General features: G+C 42.4%; 3 protein-coding genes across 7 annotated transcripts in view; 1 reads left to right on the forward strand and 2 right to left on the reverse strand.

Annotated features, from left to right (window-relative positions):
* Positions 1 to 512: 512 nt before the first annotated feature.
* Positions 513 to 9508, reverse strand: si:dkey-150i13.2 (mitochondrial carnitine/acylcarnitine carrier protein). 2 transcript variants are annotated; one of them, XM_031729077.2, is made up of 9 exons: positions 9259 to 9508; positions 8171 to 8257; positions 7854 to 7981; positions 4374 to 4464; positions 3279 to 3396; positions 3080 to 3152; positions 2877 to 2986; positions 2550 to 2671; positions 513 to 2448 (listed from the first exon to the last, which is right to left on the reverse strand). In XM_031729077.2, the coding sequence occupies exons 1-9, from the start codon at positions 9358 to 9360 to the stop codon at positions 2386 to 2388; spliced, it is 894 nt and encodes a 297-aa protein (XP_031584937.1). In that variant the 5' UTR covers positions 9361 to 9508; the 3' UTR covers positions 513 to 2385. The 2 variants fall into 2 exon arrangements, with proteins under 2 accessions (XP_031584937.1, XP_039459996.1); XM_039604062.1 differs by lacking the exon at positions 9259 to 9508 and adding an exon at positions 8550 to 8760.
* Positions 9509 to 12182: 2674 nt separating this feature from the next.
* On the forward strand, positions 12183 to 18876 carry ndnl2 (necdin-like 2). The gene is made up of 11 exons (XM_031729075.2): positions 12183 to 12275; positions 13353 to 13413; positions 15035 to 15154; positions 15243 to 15306; positions 16046 to 16125; positions 16215 to 16309; positions 16641 to 16720; positions 16811 to 16853; positions 16943 to 17005; positions 18299 to 18413; positions 18494 to 18876. The coding sequence occupies exons 2-11, from the start codon at positions 13366 to 13368 to the stop codon at positions 18602 to 18604; spliced, it is 819 nt and encodes a 272-aa protein (XP_031584935.1). The 5' UTR covers positions 12183 to 12275; positions 13353 to 13365; the 3' UTR covers positions 18605 to 18876.
* Positions 18786 to 22081, reverse strand: part of si:dkey-96f10.1 (6-phosphofructo-2-kinase/fructose-2,6-bisphosphatase) — a 28186-nt gene continuing 24890 nt past the window's right edge. For all 4 annotated transcript variants that reach the window (XM_031729074.2, XM_039605067.1, XM_039605066.1 and 1 more), the window contains one exon: positions 18786 to 21947. In XM_031729074.2, coding sequence (XP_031584934.1) covers positions 21888 to 21947 — 60 coding nt within the window. In that variant the 3' untranslated portion in view covers positions 18786 to 21887. The remainder of the gene's footprint in view (positions 21948 to 22081) is intronic.

Genomic DNA, 22081 nt, shown 5'->3' on the forward strand with positions numbered 1-22081 from the left:
GGTTTGGGTTTTTTTTAAATCTGACCTTCTCTTTAAGAAAATAATTATTAAACGCAACATATGTAAATGGCTCATTTAGCATTCAGTCAGGGTACAAAATCTGAAAATTAGCCAGTTATTACTGTAATGTTAAACTGCAAAAGCTTCGAAAATGACATAAATAAATAAGTACTGTGTTAATAAGAGCACTCAGCACCCCCACCCCTCTGTTTTATGCTGATGTCAGCATTGATGATATGGATGATATGGAAATCTAGTCTATATTAACTAAACTAAAACTTTTTCCTAATTTATCCTAATTTATGTGACCCTAACCTTTTACCTATGACCTTGAAGGATTATATGTTAAAATGGTATGTTTTATTAACTCTACACCTTATGATTGGCTGAAGTCTTTGGCTTCTGTAAGCTGTAAAACGTGTTATTTTAGGATATATACATACAGTGTGTGATTTTGAGTAACTTTATGCTGTCACCGTGGTGTCATAGAGCACAGCTCTCTCTGTGGCCTTTCATACGATGCAATACTTCACATCGTTTCTTTAAAGGTTTGTCAAAGTCAGCTTTGACCTTGGATCCTACAGTGAAGGTCAAGGTTAAATGCCTGGCTAACCTAGGTACTCATGTCCCCCAAGGCCTATATATTCTTGTGATCTTTGAAAAGGATCTTTAAAAAATTGTGGGTAAAATAAAGTTTTCACAGATTTTCACATGTAAAACGTACGCACAATAATAATTAAAAATACAGCTTTCCACAGCGCATATTCATGAATATGTCTGTATTTTCTCAGTGAATTAGAAAATGTAAAACCAGTTTATATTTGAATTTATTTTGTTCAATGCAGTCTTTAGATTTCCCACAAACATTTTTGGTCTCATCATTATCATCAGGTTTGCTTGTTATTTAAAATGACCATAAAGAAAAAAACCTCTTCTGCTCCGTTATGGCAACAGTATTTGCATCATTTCAGCTGTGTAATTGTTCGGTCTCCACACCTGTTCAGGTCACGCAGAGGCAAAATGATCTCTTCAAAACCTTCATATACAAGTGCAGATGCAACCCTTTGTCCCTGCAGTGGAGCCAGGGGCCCATTTAAAACAATACCACGTCTATTAAAGTGACATCATCTATTTAAACACTTACATTGAAGCAATACTGATGCTAGTATCTCATCACCACCCAGGAATGTCTGTTTGGGAGCTTAGTTGTGCCTGTGTAGCATCCACACTGTATTATTCTCTCTAATAAATAGCATGTACTTAACATTCAAAGGTACATACCAGGATACTGGACACACCTAAAATTATTATGACTGCACTGGTGCATACGAGCAGCCGGCTAGTGGAAACTCTGCTACTACTGACCAAAGACAAAGGAAGAGGAGAGGGGGAGGCATGTTTGGAGGACATGCAGAGAGTTGGTGTGACAGAAGAGGATGCAAAGGCAGATGGAGGAGATGAAGGCAGATGATCTGCTGTGAAAAAGAGGAAGAAGAAGAAGAGGTCTGGAACTTGTAGACAACAGGACATGAAGATTTGCTGAAACTTTCATGTGCAGCGGTCCAGTTTGTCATGTTAGGGATGCAGCATTGGGCTAAACAGTGACTATTTATACAGCAAACTGAAGACTTTATTCACACACTTTGAATAAAACTAATAAAAAATAATCTGCCCATACATACCTATTCACTCCATGAACATAGGGTCACAAGGATCTTAAAACTGCATTCTCTCTAATGTCCAGCAGGGGGCAAGAAGAAGACTGTGCTGACTGCATCCGATCTTTGAGGACAGTAAACGCTTTGCTGATGACTTTATGGTCTCAGTTACTGTTTTCAAGTTCTTTTAAATAAAAGATGGTGTTTCTTTTGGAAATTATGGTCCCATCAGTCAGAATGGTCCAGGAAACAGGGGAGGATTACGGGCGGGTCTACCTTGTGATTGAGTGTCCTGCAGTACCTCAGCTCGTTACATTCAGTAACAATATTAGGGTGGTGAAAAGAGGAGGACGCTCACTGGTTACTGCATCGTGCCTACGTCCCTCTCACACACAGAGTCTATGATTTCTACCAGAATAACTCCATGTTAAGCAGAGCTGATACATTGTTACAAAACCATGTTTATGTAAGTAAAACTCGAGTGTTTATCTAATATTTTACAAACATTACAAACAGTCTGCAAATTATAAAAGAGTGAGGAAAGAGCTCAGTGTTCTCCAAACTACAGAATATAGAAAGGATGCTGTCTCTCAAATTGTACATGTTTCCACTGCTCCCACAGACACAGACACCACATTTTGAAAAAGATATTTTTAAAAGTTTAAAAGTACACTTCAGATTAAACAATAATATTTCACCAAGACTGTTTGAGGTCTTCTGTCTTCTTTCACCAGCTCGGTGCGAGCAGGTTCAGGCCCTTTAAAGCCACCTCAAATCCCAGAAAACAAGCCTGAGAGGGAGAGAGGAGAAGAAAGCCATGATGAATATGTGTGTACTTGTATTGATATGAGTGGTAAGATAAGAATGTATTAATATTTGAATGAGCGTTACAGCGTTGGCTGGGAAGGCTCGCAGGAAAACGGCATTGAAGCCCTTGTAGAGAGCTTTAGGTCCTTCTTCTCGAAGCAGCGCTCGCAGGACGTCCACCAGACCTCTGTACTTCCCATCAGCAGCTACACACACAAACACACAGTTTACCCATCCAATGTTACATTATTCTTCAGTCACTTCACAAACCAAACTTCAAATTAGGAGACAATAAAGCTAAGCTGGAAACTTCACAAACTAGTGACTGATGTCGTGGTGTCCTTCTTTTATGTGGTCTAAAAATCTACTAATGAAATGAAAATACTAGGTTTACTAGGACTCAGCTCTGACCTGTCTGGAAGTTGGACTTGAGCACGTCTGGAGGAAGCGCAATCACCCAGTTTAATATTCCGGCTACACCACCAGCCAGGAGGATTCTGGGAGTGCTGAGCTGAGACACACTGGCACACAGAGAGAAGTGAAAGCACAGATTTACAAGATCTGACAAATCTTTGGTCTTTATAGGAGTTAGAACTATTCAAATGGAGACTGACCTTTGACCCTCAGGGGTCAGGAAGTCCTTGAGGTATTCATACGTGAGGAAGTACAGACCGCTAGAAGGCACGTCTGAGACGGAGATGGAGAGAGAAACAGTCACATCGCTAAACCTCCGGTCACCTCAGCTCCTCTGCTCGAGGTCACACAACACTGTCACACACAAACATACAGATACACAAACACAGTGCAGCGTACCTCTGATGAGAGTGAGCACAGTTCCTTTGTAGACGCTGCGGATCCCCTGCTCCTTATAGAGCCTGACCGCACAGTCCAGCGGACCTGCGTACTTGGACCTTCCACCGCTCGACTGCACCTGGAAAACACACATTTCACAACATTTACTTAAATACATAAATATATGTGTAAGTCATGCTTTTAAAATATGTTTAAATATGTGTTGGATTAAAGCCTCACATAGAAATTAGTTTATAACTAGTTGGGTTATGGTATAACCATTCAGTGAGTTAGCGTTGAGCACATGAATAAAAGTTACACAATAGATGTTTAAAGCTGGAGATGTAAGCAGAGCGACTTCTGCACGTGTCTGTGAATGAAGAGCATTTGGTCTCAAAAAGCATCGTAAATTATAATCAGCCATGAAACAAACATTTACTTTGGATTCTGATTATATCACACACACACACACACACACACACACACACACACACACACACACACACACACACACACACACACACTGTTGAGTCTGTTCCCACAAACCCCGATAGTTCTAGAGACTTATTCATCATGAATGAAAACAAGACAGTCAGCGATCGATCGATTACTTGCGCAAGGGAGGCCTCCTCTGTGTCCAGCACGAAAATGACCCCGATGAGGGCCTCCTCTCGCTGGCTTTTATTGACAAACTTCAAACAATAGTTTACAAAACACCTCCCTCGCAACCCCTTTGGTTACAAAGACAAGGCACTGTATGTATGTATATGCAGGTATGTGTGTGTGTGTGTGTGTGTGTGTGTGTGTGTGTGTGTGTGTGTGTGTGTGTGTGTGTGTGTGTGTGTGTCCTCCTGCTGACCAAAGGGTCGTAAACGCAGGAAGCTTACATCAAAGGAAGTAGATCTTCCAGATAGGATGTATCTGCAATAAAACCTCCCCCAACACAAAGTGGTTAGAGGTGCTCAGGATCAAAGGAATAGCTTTGATAATACTGCTTGAACTAAGACTGTACAAATTTAAGAAACACAATGGCAACATTCAACAATTAGACCTAACACACACACACACACACACACACACACACACACACACACACACACACACACACACACTTACCTGTAGCAAACATTTGATCCTCTCTCCTGGAGCTACTATCACTGTAGTGAAGACTCCTGCCAGACAGCCGGACAGGAATATCTGATGGTACCTGAAGAGAACAGGTGATGGAAGCTCAGTCTCACTACCAGACAGCCACCTCAGTAACACCTGGGTACTCTTCCAGGCAGTTATCATGAACCATGATCTAAATTAATATAATTTTTTATTTCCCTGGTCAGCAGGACCGGCAGGATCTTGTATGTATTTGAAACAGCTTTCTTTCCACTGGAACATCCGCTTCTACAACAATCTCTGCACAGCTGCAGAATTCTTTCAATTTAAATTCAGGATTTTTTGAATATTCGTTCGCTTTGAATCTCCACCAGCTGCTGAGGGAAACATCTGCCTCTGTAGCTGCAGATGCAATATTTGCACCAGTTAGTCTGTAAAGAGCAGTTTCTTGTTGCTGCACCTGTGAGTCAGCTGCACATCAGCAGGATGTTGATGAAGAAACCTGAGGGTATGAGTATTTGGACACACTTCCACACGTGAGCATCTTTAAGAGCAGCTTTAAAACATTCTTACAACAATAAATGAAGATTCAGAGATCAGATCACTGGACATGCTATGATGGGTGGATTAAGGCTACTCTTCTTAAAATAGCTTTCTAATTGGTTGGATTGAAAGGTGGGTGGGGCTTCTAGACCAAAAATGAGACTGCTGCTCATTTATGACATCATACAGATCCAAGAGTAGAAAAGAAACTGACAAACTGAGTGTTTAGAGCGGTTTGAAGCCTGAACTGAAGTTATCTTGTTATTGGATCACTGAGGTTTCATAATTAGTAACATTTTATGTGTAATGTATTTTAATGTATTTAGTGCTTTAAATCTTAGTGGGTCTTTGCGGGTAAACAAAGTAATAAAATGTCAAAATAAAATCAAAAGCACTGTAGATACACTGAGCTCAGTATTACAACTATGGCCACCAGTGGAACACAGGGCTGGACTGGGACAAAAAATCGGCCCGGGCATTTTGACTAGAGACCGGCCCACCAGGATAGAGATTGAAAATGTGACGTCATTCAGGGGTAAAACCGCAAAGGATTCTGGGAACTTGAGGCAAGAGGTACTAGCTCACGCAGGCTTTCAATTGAACTCAGTTACACAGGGATAAAAAGAAACCCAAAAATGGCAAGAAGCTGTTGTATTATTAACTGCAATAGCCGGTCGCATGACAGCCACGGGAAGCCGACGGGTAAAGAGATCTTTTTTTTATCGGATTATGGTTGAAGAGAAATTTTTAAGCCATGTTTCCAAGTAAGAGCCGACGGATGGTCTGGATATACCAAATATAACGTCCCAGAACACTCCAGCTCACATGTTAGTCTGCTCCAAGCATTCCCACAAAGGTGTGTTTTGTAGTAGTTAATAAGTCACTTTTCTTAACATAATTGGTGATATAGGTTACAAGCAAGTCTGGCGCTGAACAGAAATTGTCGCGCTATGCTCCTTTATTTATTGTGCATTAATAGTGAATTGTCCTGACACAATATTGCGTTTTCGCTTCTGTTATTACCACGGTACATTGACAAAAAACATATACTTTTATTCACAGGATAACAGTTGTTTTGTATCACTAATTGCCCAGTACGATTACAGCATACAATATTATTGTCACTGCTACATTTCTGTAATGCGTACCAGAAATTATTTCCACTACTAATATACCGTTGAGCTCAAAGGTTATATTAATAAACGGTTAACGAATGTGTATTTATGACAACGATTTGTGAGACTGGTAAACTTACCTTTGTTTGTACGATGGTCTTTCGTTCTACACGGTGCATTTCAAGGTCCTGTACCCATCTGTCGGTAAACTGTACCTGGGCTTGTTGCAGTGACCTGAAGTTTAAACTTCATGAGTGTATGCACTCACCCAAGAACCGTATAATTATAAATCTGAGCGTGGTGAAAGTTGGGCAGCACGCTAACATCTTTGTCCACTCTGTGTGCTCATAACGGTCTGACCCTTTCACTCCTTTGATTTTTTCCTCGTATCTTTTCTTTGCCTTTTTCGTCGAGTCTGTCTTTTATGCGGTGCATTGTTCTCCTTAGTTTTGTACATTCCTTTTTGTGCGGCAAAGAAAAACCAAGAAGGTATTCGAACCGGAGAATGAACGTTTTATGGTGCTGCAAATGCTTGCATTTGATGCGGTACTTGGATTGTTTTGCCTCGAGTTCCCGGCATGCAATGCGCGAAAGTCACGTGATCTGTCAATCGCTATAGGAAAAACCTTAAATTAAGACCAAGAACACTAGAGGTGAGACATGATCATTAATTAATATTAAAATTAATAAATGACAGATTTAGTGATATTTTCATAAACACCTCCTTTCCTTTTTTGTTCTCCATTTTCTTTAGTTCGTCTATAAGATTGCTAAACAAGGGAGGGTGCATCCGGCCTCCTCGGCTGTAATTGGTCCAGCCCAAGTCGATCATGACCAATTGGCCAATCCAACACCTTTCATTATATATACCCTTCCCAAAAAAAAAAAAAAAAAAAAAGTCCATCGGCCCATAAAAACAAAAAATCGCCAGCGGCCCACCGGGCAAATGCCCGGTATGCCCGATGGCCAGTCCAGCTCTGGTGGAACATCAGTGCCAGGAAACAAAGGATATCAGGTCCTCTCTGAACACAGGATACTGTAGTACTGCTCACTTAACTACAGACACAATGACTGTGTTGCTATAAAGTCTTCAGAGGTGAGACAGAAGCTACCAGTAATCTCCAACTCATGCTTAACATTTCATATATACGTCAGGGTAACAGGACGGGGGTGTGAAGGGGGCGTGCTGCTTCAAATGAGCGAATGACAACAGAAGGAAGGGAGGCAGAGCGAGAGTTATATATAGAGAAACACACAAGCGACAGTGTGTAAGCTCTGGAGGAGTGTTTGAAGGTTAAGGTGACGTTTAATGATTAGATCTACCCTTTTAGCTGTGATAGTCACACATTACTGATGTTGAGCCTATTTTAAAAACAGCTGGATGTGTAACAGGTCTGCTCCAGTCTACAAACACAGACAGGGGTAAAAACAAGTACGCTCTCTGTCACTTCTAAGGTTTTAAACAGGTCTTAAAATTGGATCAATTCAGCCTCAGATGAACAACAACACATGACACTTTACACTGACTCACTCTTAAACAAAAATGAAGAAAAAAGCAGAAGCTGTGTGTGAGAATAAATGCACCTCATGATTCAGCAGCTTTAACGGGAATGAGCTGAAGCGACGGTTTCCTGCATGACTTCATGAGTCTGTCACCTCACTGTGGAGGAGTTTTATCCCACTTGTCTTCACAGCGTTGCTTCAGCTCATTGATGTTTGCAGCATTCATTTATGCACAGCTCTCTGAAGTGTGTGTGTGTGTGTGTGTGTGTGTGTGTGTGTGTGTGTGTGTGTGTGTGTGTGTGTGTGTGTGTGTGTTTGTACTAACGTGAGCGGTTTTCCAGAGGCCGTCTGTTGGAGCTGTTTTCCAAGACCAAACCCAAAGAAACTGATGGCCATCATAGGAGCCACACCTGCCAGGGGAGCCCCCATACCTTTATAGAGACCAAGGATGCCCTGACACACACACACACACACACACACACACACACACACACACACACACACACACACAAGATTTTAAATGAGTTTCTAGTTTTTATTGAAGTGTCTGTACTTCAGTTGATGTGTCACATGTTGAAAACAGAGCTGACTATTGGCTCTGGTCTGTGTGACTGTCCACTGTAATAAGCAGAAAGCGCTCACCTCTTTGGATACGGTCTTGCGTAAGCAGTCATACGTTCCTGTGTAGAGCACATACTGAGCGGCTTTGGGCTGTGTTTGTAGTCTCACCTGAAACACACAGTTTAAATAAGAAGAATTACACACACACACACACACACACACACACACACACACACACACACACACACACACACACACACACACACACACACACACACACACACACACACACACACACACACACACACACACACACACACACACACACACACACACACACACACACACACACACACACACACACACACACACACACACACACACACACACACACACACACACACACACACACACAGGAGGATGGATTGCTGAGTGCTGTCAGACAGGAGGAGACACCCACTAACATCTGCTGCTCTGTCACCGATAAACAGGGCGGTGTTGCGCTCATGTGACGGTTACTGTGATGATGATGTGATCAAACTGTATCTTCACAAAGACTCAGTGTGTCGCACACAAACACACTGACGTGGTTTAGATAGATTAGAAAAAGATCTGGATTAAAAATAACGTACATGTTGTAACGATATGTTTCTGCACATTCAAAGTTACTATATGTGAATAATAAAATTACACAAATCATTTGCAGTTATTACTTAAAAAAAACTAAGTTATAAGTTTTTTTGTTTTTTTTTAAAAGGTGAAAATGCTATAGTGAGAATAATGAGACGTTTCCAGCTAATTGTTGTGATGTGTTCAATAAATGTGATGCTTCATGGCATTACTTTGTTTTATGTCATAAATCTGATTTTAACTTCGTGAGTTTGAGCTGCACACTTTGTACCCACGCTGTGACATTTCCTCGACAGTCTCCCGCAGGCTCTGAGCAGCCTCATTATTCCGTGTTCAGGTGGCCGCCTCGGCAACAGTTTAAGCTGATTTGTCGGTAATCTCTTCAGCACCTACACGATCTCTGACATTTCCTGTGACTTCCTCAGAAACATTAAACACCTGAGAACCCCCCCCCCCACACGGACACACGTGGACTGAATGTTTGTGTCTAAAGATCTAAATAAGCTGCGTTGAAGCTCGGCTGGGGCTGCAGCTCTCACCTTGATGGTGTCCAGTGGGTGTCCGGCCAGCAGCAGACACGCTCCTCCGACACCCCCAGCCACGAAGTTCTTGAACGGAGACACTCTGGGCTTTTCCTCCATCCCGCTGACCCCGCATGGCCCGAGCACACAGCCGGGGAACCTCACCACCTCACACCGCCGCTGTCCCGGGAGGGGAGTGTGCGACTGTCAGCTGTCTGTCTGTCTGTCTGTCTGTGTGTGTCTAAGTGTGTCTCTCCGTGGACTTTGTCTCTCAGAGCTGAGCGGAAACGAGAAGAACAGTTTTTTCCTGTAAATAATTTATCTTCACAGTCACCCCTTCACATGTCCATAAACTCTTTGCTTTAGTCATATGGCGCACTTTAAACCACTGCGTTTTATATTTTTGTAGTTCATAAAAATCTGCCGCAGGTGTATTCACAGGTGAGGTTGAAACAGGGGAGACAGCGCCCTCTGGTGTTCACAGGACGAAAGATTTGATTTCTTAATAATGTCCAAAGTAAAAATACTACACTGCAATAGTACACCTGAGGGTCCTTCACTGCTGAAAGGACTTCCTTACCTCTGCTGAGGAGGTTCTGCTTTCGGCAGTGTTTGCGTGTCGTCCCATCTGAAAACACGAGAGTTTTGAATAAATTCAGATCAAACTTTGCAGGGTTGCAGATGGCGTCATGTTAACCGTCCATTGAAATTCAGCTTCCATCCACCAGCGTCTTCAAGGTCATCTTCAGGAGTTATTGGTGGAAAATGGCCAAAAGAAACTATGATTCTATGTGGTATGTATCATCAAGATCTACAAAGTAACATAAAACATATAAAATACGCCACATTTGACGTCTCCTTCAAGGTCAGTGGATCGAGCTGAAGGTCAAAATGATGATAATGCTGTATAGGGCTATTTTAAACTTCTCATTCACATTGTTTATATTGACAACAATAACAAGGAAGTGGATAAAAATAGGGAATCATATATGGGGATTGTAAATATTGTGGTACTTTGAACCTCTGACCTCTTATTCAAGGTCAAATAACATCAAATGTTGACAAAACGTCTTTTATCTTTAAAACTGTGCTTAAGATTCTGCTTGTTTGTTCGTACTGGCTACATGAAGGAAAGGATACTGGTATATGGGGATTCTCACATCATAGTTGCATCCTAATAGCTGGACACTCTGGTGACAGTGGCAGAGAAAAGGACACTAAAAAAACTGCTGGACATTATGGACAATGCTGGGCATCCTCTGCACACAGCCATAAACAACCAGAGGAGTCTGTTCAGTGACAGGTTGCTTCTCCCAAAATCAAGAACCAACAGACTTAAAAACTCCTTTGTCCCACATGCCATCAGACTGTTTAACTCCTCTCTGGAGGGGAGAGGGAGGGGGGACAGGAGGACAAGGGAGGGGGGAACAACTAAGCTGTAGTGCCTCTTCACTTCACTGTGCAATACTTTTTGCTAATATCCAACAGTGCAATAGACTTCAATACTTGAAATGTGCAATTCCCTTGTATTCTTATTCCTATTTATTCTATTTATCCCTTTCATATATTTTATTTATATATGTCTGTATTTATATATGTGTATATATAGTATTCTGCTCACGTTCTGTAACTTCTGTCGGTGTTGTGCTATTGGAAACCGAATTTCCCAGAGGAACCCACCCGAGGGATTAATAAAGTTTTATCTAATCTAATCTATCTATCTAATATTGTCTTACATTTGACCTCTGACCTCACTTTTACATTTCTGCCTTTATTGATCCTAAAATGTGTTCAATCTTTAAGGAAAGTATTTTCAAGAGGAAGAGAGAGAGAGAGCTCTATTATTATATAATAACCTCAAGTTATTCATATCCGGTTGTTTACAAAGTTATCCACTCTTACATGTTTATAGAAAAATAGAATATTATTCCCTTAACAGTAAGTACTGCCCAGAGAGCGAGATGCCTCGGTGGATGTTTGTGCTTCTTGTTCACACGTTAATTACTGTGACTTGCATATTTTCCTATAAAATCATTTATTCAATAAAACTCTAAAATCTCATGCAGCACATTGTTTAGCCTAAATAAACAGTCTAAGATGACAATTAAAAATGGCGATGAATTAAAAGTACATACAGTATTTTACTTTTGAAACTGTTCAAATCCAGAATTTCTAAGATTGAAACACTTTTTTTTCAGCAATTTTTATGTTCTCGAATATCAGACTGGTGCAACAATAAACATGGGACTTTAAATAGAATTTTTAAAAGTAATAATAATGGAAATTATTTTCCTCATCCAGAGGATGACATGGAGGTATTCATAGTCGGATGAAAGGGTCTGTAGCTTCGTCTTCAGTATGGACAGTTACATTTATCTCATACAGAGGCTGGTACACTTTCCAATGGAATACCGAGAAGACTTTTTAACTTATTATAAAAACTTTTATTATAAGTTAATAATCTCATTTCAAAATTACGCATGTGCTCTTCCTACCAATCACAGAAGCTAACAGCCGACGAAAAGTCAACAGGTGCAGAGGTCTGAAAAAATATATCAATTTAACTAAATGAAGTATGAAGCTCATCTTGGATTTCTGTTAGTTTCATTTTAAATATGCTAGTCTGTAGAATAAATTCCAGTAGTTCCTCACGTGGGTCCTCCTGTGCAATGAATTTAATCATATAATCATAAGTTATATCAATGTGATTATTTATGTCTTTATCAAACGTTCATATTTCTGTTCATTGGTAATTATGCAAATTAGTCCCTTTTTACACGTAAACTAATGAACATTATTATTCTGGTGAATTTGTAAAATAAAAATAATTTTCTCGATATAGTAAACCTTCAAACTGTCACAGGGAAAAAATAAATAAAATCAATCAATTTATATTTAATTAATGACTGAAACCAACGACATTTCTGTCGAATGAAACGGAAAGGAAAAGCGGCAAGTGCAAATGACGTCATCAGCAGGCGCCTACAAGCCCCATTAGCGGGAATTTGACCGTTTGGAACCGGTGGAGGATCAAAGTGAGTCATTTTCTAAAACATACAGAGTATTTGAATCTTCTGTTAGCCACGCTGTATCCCGGGAACTCCGGGTGAAGTATTTTAGGGCACGTAGTTAGCAACGCTCTCTGCTCTGCTTTTCGCGTAAACGATCTGTGGCCACTTCCGGGTTGTTGTTTTTGTTCAGCCTGTAGACTTTCTCGTTTAAAACGCGCCGAAACACACAGAGAAACACACACACACACACACACACGGTGTAGCTACGGTGATCAGGTCCCAACAAAGTGAATGTGGGGTAAACACTGTGTTTGTGTGGGACAGGTCAGCGCTGAGTCTGAAATTTCAGATCTAACTAGGTTTGCTCGCTTACAAAGAAATGAACAAACTGATTTTTACAGTAGTTTGATTTTAATGGAGTGAGACGGAACAGCCAATCACGGAGGCTGAAACATGCTGTGGGCTGCTTTCCTGCAGAGGGTACAGGATGACCTCAACCATATTTCAACCAATAACATTCAAATTATGTTATAACTTTTATGTAATGTTTTTTTTGGGAAGGAGGGTGGGTGATTCTCTTTCTATTAAAATAAAACTGCCATAAAAATTAGACTGTTTGTTTCTTTGTAGGAGAGCAAACTTATAAATTTAGGAAGGAGGTCAAATAATTCTTTCCTCCTTTGTAAATACATCATGGCCTTAAATACTCCTGTATTGTGTTTGGCTTCACTGTTATTTCAGTTGCTCTTCTGTCTGGTGACAGTTCCTCTGTTCCAGTTGGGATGTATCCCTGAATCACAAACCTTCTTCAAGACACATCTGACAGTTTTACCATTTTTAATCCAGTGATGATGCACATGCTGTATCACCTCACACCATAATTTCCTGCAAAGCTGCAAACAGAATGACCTTTGGTGACAGGCTGATCATCTTCAGATAATGATAAACCGCCTCCCCTTCGTGTATGTGAAAGTCAGACTTTAGAAAAGTGCATGTACTGCAGAACCATTCGAGATGTGGCGCAGGGGGCCAGGAAGAAAAATACTGTGCAGTCCAACCTAAAGAGGGACATCTGTTCACCCTACCTGTCTCCTTTATCAGGCGGTGTGTCGCCATGACGCAGAGGAAAAGACCGTCCAGCACACAGAGCTCCTCTCAGAGAGTAAGTCCTTCATTTCTACCACAGAAGAAATCCTTTTCACTCCGAGTGTCTGCAGTGTTACAGTAATGAGAAGCGCTAGAGTAAAGTGGTGAACTCGAGACCACGTCCAGATCAAAACCACTGCAGCTGGAAAACAGCGACCCACGCAGGACGAAAGATTCAAACTGTGAATCTTTTTTCCTGCATGGAAGAAATATTCACAGGAGTAGTTTGATAAATAATTACCACTGTAACTACTGTTTAAAAAAAAAAAAAAAAACTGAAGCCAAACTAATATTACATCCACTCCACGTGTCCCAATCGTAGGCGCTTCAGCATCATGGGATATAGGGTTTGATTTAAGTGCAGTAATTTAATGTCTGTGACGCAGAGGGACAGAAGCAAGCTCCGGCTCTCTGGATGTTTGCTCTGGAAAATGTTTTGCATGGTTTCCATAAACAAAGGCTGACAAACATCAGAGATGCCACGAGCAGAAACCGCTGAAGCAGCTGGACGAACAGGCCGGTCCCTGATGGCGGTGAGGTAGTCTGAATGTCACTTTAATGGAAACCCTTCCACATCTTCAGCGGGGTACCTCAGGGTCATCGGCACTTCGTCGAAGTCAGGGCTCTCAAACTTGCTGGCACTGTCATCTCACTTTAGTGTTCAAATAGTACAAAACAACCAAACAAACAAGAAGAAAACACAAACAAATATTTCCAAAAGTGTAGCGTTTTGTTTGTTTTTTATTTTTTATTCCAATTTTGTATAACAAGACAAAACTGCAAACTAACTGAAGATTTCATTGAACTACCAAATAAACACACCGGTCCTCTCTTTCTGGACAGACACACTTTGTTCGTATGTAACAAAATCAAAACACAGACATAAGTGTTCACATTAGTTTGTGACTCTCACTGAACTAACACAGCCGATCCCTCAGCATGTTTGTGCTCTCTGCTCATATCACCTTCATGTTAAATCATTAGAAAAATGTATTTTAACATTGCACTCAACAACAAACAAATCCTCCCTAACAGAAAAAGTCACTTTAAGGGCCAAACTTGACATCAATATACGGGCTGCGACTTTGAGGTCTAAGCGTAGCAGCAAAGCCAAGATTTTGACCTGTGGAGGGTTCCGGCTGCGAGCTCAGACCAACCATAACCATCCTGAACTGGTTTCGGCTGCTGGATCTCTCTTCCCAGTGATTTTTTTTTTTTAAAGTTGCGTGTGCTCCAAGCCGATCTTCTGAAAGAAACAGGGCACTGACGTTGTCGGGAAATTTTTTCATAGCAAAGGAGGCTGAGTGTGAATGTAGCATCACTGCCACCTCGTCTCAGACTGATGCAGTCAGATGCTTGGGGCAGCATGGAGGCCAGGAGCTCATTGATTGCTGCTCCTTCTCTTTGAGACCTAGTAGCTTTGATTGGTTGGACTTGATGGTTTTTGGCGTTGACCCTCTGGAGGTCTGTCCGTTTGGCGATTATTGCAAGAACCCTATCGTGTCTCCATCTTCTCCCAGAGCTTTTGCACAGCCAGCCTATAAAAGTCAAAGTTACCGTACAGAAAAGAAAGCAGAATCTGAGGGTTTCAGTGAGTTTCATGGAGACTGATTTCAGACAACATTTTTCCCACACAGAGACACACCGGCAACTTGGTGGCTCAGGACGAGGATGATGACGTGGCCTTCACTCAGCCGAGTACGTCACAGGTGCAGAGAGGGCTGGAGAAGCTCACACCTGCACAGGTCGACCAAAAGGTACAGAACAAGGAGAAATCCAGAGTTTGATTCTTAATGATCAGTAAAATGTATTTAATGTTTTTTTCTGTCACTCGTCTGTCTGCAGACTGCTGAGGTGGTGCAGTACTTCCTGGTGAAGGACCAGAAGAAGATGCCTGTACGGCGAGCAGGTACAGACAGAACCACCAGGGAGCGTTTGATGCCGCGTCTCTTTGAATACACGACAGCTTTCCACTGAAAAACCCTCCGAGGTTTCTATCAGCTGAGCTGTGAATCAAACAGGAGTAACAGTTAAACTGAGCACTGAGGAACAGAAGTGTGCCTCGAAAACTGAGAGGCTGCTGAAGTTTGTTCATGTGTTGACGCTCGATACGATGTGTTTGCTTCTTAAACGCATCGTTTAAGTGAGAAGATTATCATTTTAAGAAAGTATTTGGATTTGATAGCAGCAGCATGTCTCATAAGTATGTTTCCCACTGTGCAGCATCCACTCATAACTACAGTCCATAAACATCTGGGAAATGAGTTCAGCAGCTGGACTTTTCCAGGTTTTAGTTTCCTCAGAAAAGAGGAGGGGTTTTCTCAAACTTTGTTCTTAACCTTGAGCGTTCCTCTTGTGTGATTACAGCCTGTCTGAAAATTCTCAAATAAAACCAAATGAAAATATAAAGTTATTCCAGCTCAAAGGCTTAAACTGAAAACGGACTGTTTCAGGCCTGTTTGTGTAGAATAGGATCAGAGAGGAACAGCAGTCACATATAGGTTTGTTTTTAAAAATTAAAAGTGCTCAGTGTGTCGGGTTCTGAAGAAGATGTTGTGAGTCTGCGGTGTTTTAAAACCTCGCTCGCAGCCGTGGATGTCCCATAATGTACAGTAATGAAGGATGACGTCTCCTCTGTGCCGTTTCAGACCTGGTGAAACACGTGGTGAAGGACTACCGAAACATTTACCCCGAGATCTTAAAGAGGGCGGCGCGGACGTTTGACCAGGTTTGTAGAGTCGGAGGTGATCGGCGTCACGATTCACGATTTGACAGTGAAACTGTCTCAGCGCTGCGCTCCTCTGCTGCTCTGTCCAGGTGTTCGGCCTGAAGCTGGTGGAAATCGACCCTAAAAATAAAATGTACATATTGGTCAATAATTTGGAGACGCCTGACAAAGCCTCGCCGATCAGGTGAGTATTCATGCATATATTCATAAACCGGGGAAACGAGTGTCTAAACATCAGCAGTACAAATGTTTGTGTCCTTGTGTGCGCTGTGTGCAGGAGTCTGAGGTCTTTAACTTTAAACTTTAGAAAGTGGGCAGAGACTGCAGCCCCATCTAGTGGTGACATCATGTGTTACGTCACAACCCAAACAGTTAAACGCTGATGCCGGCGAGTACGAGCAGCAGGATTTAATTATTGAATACCTGCATGTTTTAGACTCTGACACAGCCAACACGAGTCCGTCATCAGAAAACCTGCATTTGTGTAACAAGTGTCTGTTTCCTGTGACGCGTAGGAGCCCGTCCAATCCAAAGATGGGTCTGCTGTTAGCGATCCTCAGCGTCATTTTCATGAAAGGCGGTGTCGTCAGAGAGAGTGAGTTCCAGTCTGCTTTGAATAAAATAAAGGCGAGTTCATCTGTGGAACGACACAAGTTTGACACGTTTGTCTTCCCTCGTCGTACAGATCTGATCTGGAACACTCTGAAGAAGCTGCGCGTGGACCCGGGGTGAGGCCACGCCCCATCAGTCGGCGCCCAGCTGCCCGTTAGGAGTCGGCACAAATCTGACTTTAAACGTTTCTGTTTGCTGTGCGCAGAGAGAAGCACGAGGAGTTTGGTGACGTGAGGAAGATGGTCACAGACGAGTTTGTGCGTCAAAGGTAGGAAGCAACCCGAGCTCTGTCACCGTGGTAACCGGGTCGCTCTGGGGTCAGTCACAAACGATTAAAGTTCTGATTGAGATGTGAAGTTACTGTGTTGAACTGGTTGTAATCCGATTACCTGATGGTATCTAAACCCCTCCCCCACATTTGAAAGCACGGGGCAGGTGTGATGTACCTGCGTCCTGCAGTCTGATGATGGCTCAGGCTTCTAAAGGCACTGCTGCGTGAGCAGAAGGTCGCGGGTTCGAGCCTGGCGGGGTCGCTGTAGTCGTAGTCACTGGTGTGTTCAGAGCCAGCGTCTGTCAGACCGTAGACTCTGGTTTATACCACACCACAGAGCAGCAGGAGTGCGCAGGAGGCCAGAGCACCGCAGCACTGTGCCTGGAACAGCTCGCTCCAACATTCCCAAACTTTATGCCCGCCACATTTCCACACGGAAAAAACACAGCCTGTGTTTGAGTTCGCATTTCTTTGACATTTTGTCTTCAGTTAATTTTCTGCGTCTGTTTTCATACGATGCATCGCTGCTTTCCTACAAAAACAGGCTGTAGTGGATTTCATAAAGTGCTTTTTTATTTTCAGCATTTGTCTTATTGCAGTTTATATTTTACAACCTGAAGACTCAGACTTCCATGCTATGTGCTGGCAGCATCACTGATGTTTCATAATGATTATTCAACGTGATTACTCCTCAGTCTGGATTAAAAGGATCCTGTTGGTGTTGAGGTTGTTTTTTTTTTTAAAGTGGTTTTCATCGAAAAAAAATACAGGTGTGAAATTTTAATTTACCCTTAAATTAGACCCACAGCTGTCAGTGGAAACAGGTGCAACAACTGTAAGTGAACCCGTTGGATAAGGATTTAAGACTAATGGATATTTGCTGACTGAACAGATTTATCGGCTGAATTTACTTGTTATCGTCACAGGTGGTGGATCACACTCGGCCCACCTGTCCCATCAGCACTCATAACGTCTCTTTACTGCTTTAAATGTCCATTTATCTGCAGTTTCATAGATCAGCTCATAAATAATCAGGCAGAGGATCACAAGTCCTGTTGGGAGGCCTCGACTTCTGTATCCAGATGTGATGATCAGCATCGATGCTGGACGTTTCAGGTCACCTGACCTTAGTTTATAGGACGATCATGTTTTATTCTATAAGATGTGAAGAGGAGCTCGCTGCTCGTGTTCAGGAGCACACAATCATTTACTCAGCATCTTTTCTGTTAACGCTCAGTTTGAGTCCTGTGAGGCTACAGTCGGTATGTGTGTGTGCGTGTGTGCGCACAGGTACCTGGAGTACGTGCGGATCCCCCACACGGAGCCCATTGAGCACGAGTTTCGCTGGGGTCAGCGCGCCGATGCAGAGGTGTCGAAAGCCAAAATCCTGGAGTTCATGGGTGAAGTAAGTTTGCCGAGCAGAGCACGCCTACACCTGCAGATGAAGCTGCGGGCACTAATGATGGTTTGTGTGTCTGATCTCAGCTTCATGAACAGGACCCCAAGACCTGGACTCAGCAGTACAGAGAGGCCCACTCCCTCCCCAACTCCAGCCAGGCCTCCACCAGCAGCAGCAGCAGCAGCAGTCAGAGATAACCACGCGACAGCTTCTCCTGCCTTCTTTTTATTTATCGTGTGTGACAGAGAAGCTGCACCGGCAGCGTTTTGTTGACTGATTGTGTTACAGTGTGAATCCCGGTTATATTACAGCCTCGTGTTGGACCCGTGTGAGCCTCTAATTCATTTTGAACATGAGAAAAAAAACAACACAAATGTCCAGTATCCATTTAGATTTTATTGCCTGGTTTTTATCGTAACAGCAGGTTTTTTTTCACGTTTATAAAATAAAGTTTTTATAATTGATCCAACAACAGTGATTGCATTGATTTGACTGGTCGCTGGTGACACAGCGGCACAACTGCATGTTTGCACAGACGGGGGCGGGGTTACTCTACGGGTCTCGTCTAAACACAGAACTTCTGTTTAACACTGCAGGTTTGCTACCCCACACAGTAAAACTGTCACACTGTGTGGACACGTGTTCATGTATTTACACTGTCATGTGCTGGCGTCCCTTTTGTGAAAATGAGGATCCCCTGAGGTGGTTGGATTTTCTATTGCTACACCCGGTGATACTGTACAACTCAGAACCTAATGCTTCAGACCAGCACACAGCAGAGGCCTCCAATCACATGTGAGTAATAGTGTTAGTTGGTATCCAGGTTTACTGGTATCATGAACCTGGCTCACCTAACTACAGCATATTGCCATGGTAACCTTGATTTAAACATGCCCCAGGCTACCTACTCTGGAAAATGTGCAGTTTTTCTACAGATTCTCAGGTGAGCACATCACGAAGCGGCAGGCTTTGAGGTATATTTAGTCTTATTAGCTTATTGATACTGTATACTTGTTAAGAGATTTCCCACTTCTATTCATATTGAAAGTTTATCTTTAATTTTAGTGTTAATAGTTGTTTACCCATTTATTCTTTCCATTTAATCGTATTTTATGATATTACTGTTTCGCTGAAGTGAAGCTTAAATGAAAGACAAAAGCATAGTGTTCTCAGATATGATTCACCCAGTATATTTCCTCTGCACCTGGTTCTCTACGAGCCGTTTCACTCCCAGGAAGGAGAGAGCAGGACGTTCTTATCTACACTCCCAAATACCAAGAGGGGCCTGTTCTTCAGAATCACACACACAGACACACACACACACAGAAAGCTGCATATATGTGATATTTAGTGATTATCTACAGAACACACACACCCAGCTAAACTGGAACAAACCTGTTTCTCAGAGGCAAATCTTTGTCTCCTATTAAGAACACCTGACGCTTTTAGCACAGGTGTGTACTACTCCCTTTACAAAGTGGCTCAAACCAGAAGCCTACACAGGTGTTGAAGTTTAGCTTCACTATTATCATGAAGCTTATTATTCTGCAGCATTAATTAGCAGAACGGTTTTTGGTGTCTTATCCAAGCAGCAATCCGATGCTTGGAAGCACAAACAGTCCCTCTAAAGACCACGGGATGTGGCTGTTTTGATTCCAGCATCTAACTGATGCTTTTATTGATCTTTAGTCATGTTTAGTACGACACCAGTCTGTGATGCCTGTAACGAACCACTCGCCCTCCAAAACATCACCCTGCCTGTAGGTGAGTGAGCACACAGAGCCTGTGGATGAGTTCATGATACCAGTGATCCTGGATCAGCGAGTCCAGGAGACAAAGAGCAGGACTACAGCGGACAGACGCATCATCAGGACCACGAACAGTCAGTGTGACTTCAAACAAAAAAATAAAAAGGAGATGCACCAGACCTCCCTCCCCCATTAAAGAGAGTGTGTATGCGCGTGTGTGTGTGTGGAGGGTGCATAGAGTAGTGATGGGTTTTGTATTTATGAGGCACATTGAGGTATCGGGCAGTTACAGGACCAGCTGTCCCCTCATGTTTTACGCAGGAATTATGGGTCGTGTGCTTTGAAGGCCTCATCTTTGTTTTCTCTTTTAGAATGAATAATACTGAAAACTACCAAAAACCACATTCATCCAAACACGTCACCCAGTCCTGCTGAATCCAGTCACCGACCCCTCAGGTTATATTCCAGAGTCACATGTGGAGATCCGGGCAGGGATCGTTTTCCTCCATCTTTTTTGTTAATGAATGCGGGCTGTTTAAAAAGGGATATTAAAACACTAAACTATCCTCACAGTTTCTGAACAGACTGAAGGTAATCAGAGCTTCTGTTGTCCAAAGACTTGTAACACTACGAGTGTCGACATCACGGTGTAATAAAGTCTGAGGTTTACATGTGCCAATCCACTTTCTCTGAACAGTAACTTCTTTTGTCGTCATTTTATAAATAACTGAGCTGAATATCTCTGCAAATTTAAACCAAGATCAAAGTCATGCAGCTATGACATCATGACATTAAATGCCTTTATAAATATATACCTGTTCAGGTTTGTGAAAAGTCCAACACAGCGCTTGAGTGAGGACGCCCTCGTTGAACCGTTTCTGGTTTCCATGAAAAGCTGAAGGACTGCAGCTGTGGTTAAAGGAGGAGCAGACCTCCACCAATCACACGCCTGTTTTCTTAAACAGGATCCAAAAGGCGTTCCTGGTTTCTTAAAACTGCTTTCTGTCTTGACTTTGTTGTAAACTCTTTCCTGGTGTTCCCTCAAGTGACTTCTTGTTTTTTAGAGCGTGTGTTCTGGGTGTTTTATCAGCATCGAGGCCCCAAGCACACGACTCAGGGAGGTTTGATTTCTGCTCTGGAAGAAGGCCCACAGGTGTGATGGTGGAAAAGTCCTGTTTTAATGGGTGAATGTGGTTTTAAGTGGTTGATTAGATCAGAATAGAAATGATGGTACATTTACCACCAGAGCAAACATGACGGTTTTACTGTCAGGAATAAAAAAAGTTTTCAGTGATTCTAAAAATCATATCAACCTGTCCTTTAAGGCTCTTTCAGCTTCGCTTCTGTAACAACTCTCTACGTCTGTGTGGACAGATAGCTTCCTACAATGATGGTTCGGACTGACACTGGTTACTGCACAGGTACAGGTGAGGGAGAGTCGAGGAGTAAAAACACGAGTGGTAACGCAGACCCCCGCACATGTTCAGCACTACTTTGTTTTGTTTTTCACAGTAGAAGAGTCGCCTTCGTCATCCTCGGCCCTGCGTTATAAAGTGCATCGACAACGGAAAGAGGCTACCACAGAGAAATGTCTCAGTGTTGTGAAGCTTCAAACTGTCACAACAGCAACAATCACAACAGCGATGATCTCTAAGATTACTTAAATTAAAAAACAATAAAAGGCCACTTTCCATCAGTGAATAAAAACGAGCTCCCTGCCGGCTGTCCTCCCCTAGATGTGTTCAGGGACCGTCTCCAGGGCCTCGGCTGGGTCTCGGTCCACGTCGACGTTCTGAGAAAGACAAACTCAAACTGAGTCTGATGCACAATCAGGGTGGCAGCGCTTTGAATCAATGCAGCTGCTTTATTTACTGATCTGTACGAATTATAAAAAGATACACACATGATTCTCGCATTTATTAAAAC

This window comes from Oreochromis aureus, linkage group 20, assembly GCF_013358895.1.
Source record: "Oreochromis aureus strain Israel breed Guangdong linkage group 20, ZZ_aureus, whole genome shotgun sequence".
NCBI classification, from domain to species: Eukaryota; Metazoa; Chordata; class Actinopteri; order Cichliformes; family Cichlidae; genus Oreochromis; species Oreochromis aureus.

Coding starts and splice junctions, on each gene's coding strand:
- si:dkey-150i13.2 (XM_031729077.2), bottom strand. CDS start 9,360: ATGGAGGAAAAGCCCAGAGTGTCTCCGTTCAAGAACTTCGTGGCTGGG. Junction 8,258..9,258: donor ACCCACTGGACACCATCAAG/GTGAGAGCTGCA, acceptor TGTGTGTTTCAG/GTGAGACTACAAACACAGCC. Junction 3,153..3,278: donor TGTGCTCACTCTCATCAGAG/GTACGCTGCACT, acceptor TCTCCGTCTCAG/ACGTGCCTTCTAGCGGTCTG.
- ndnl2 (XM_031729075.2), top strand. CDS start 13,366: ATGACGCAGAGGAAAAGACCGTCCAGCACACAGAGCTCCTCTCAGAGA. Junction 15,155..15,242: donor CTGCACAGGTCGACCAAAAG/GTACAGAACAAG, acceptor GTCTGTCTGCAG/ACTGCTGAGGTGGTGCAGTA. Junction 16,854..16,942: donor AAGCTGCGCGTGGACCCGGG/GTGAGGCCACGC, acceptor TGCTGTGCGCAG/AGAGAAGCACGAGGAGTTTG.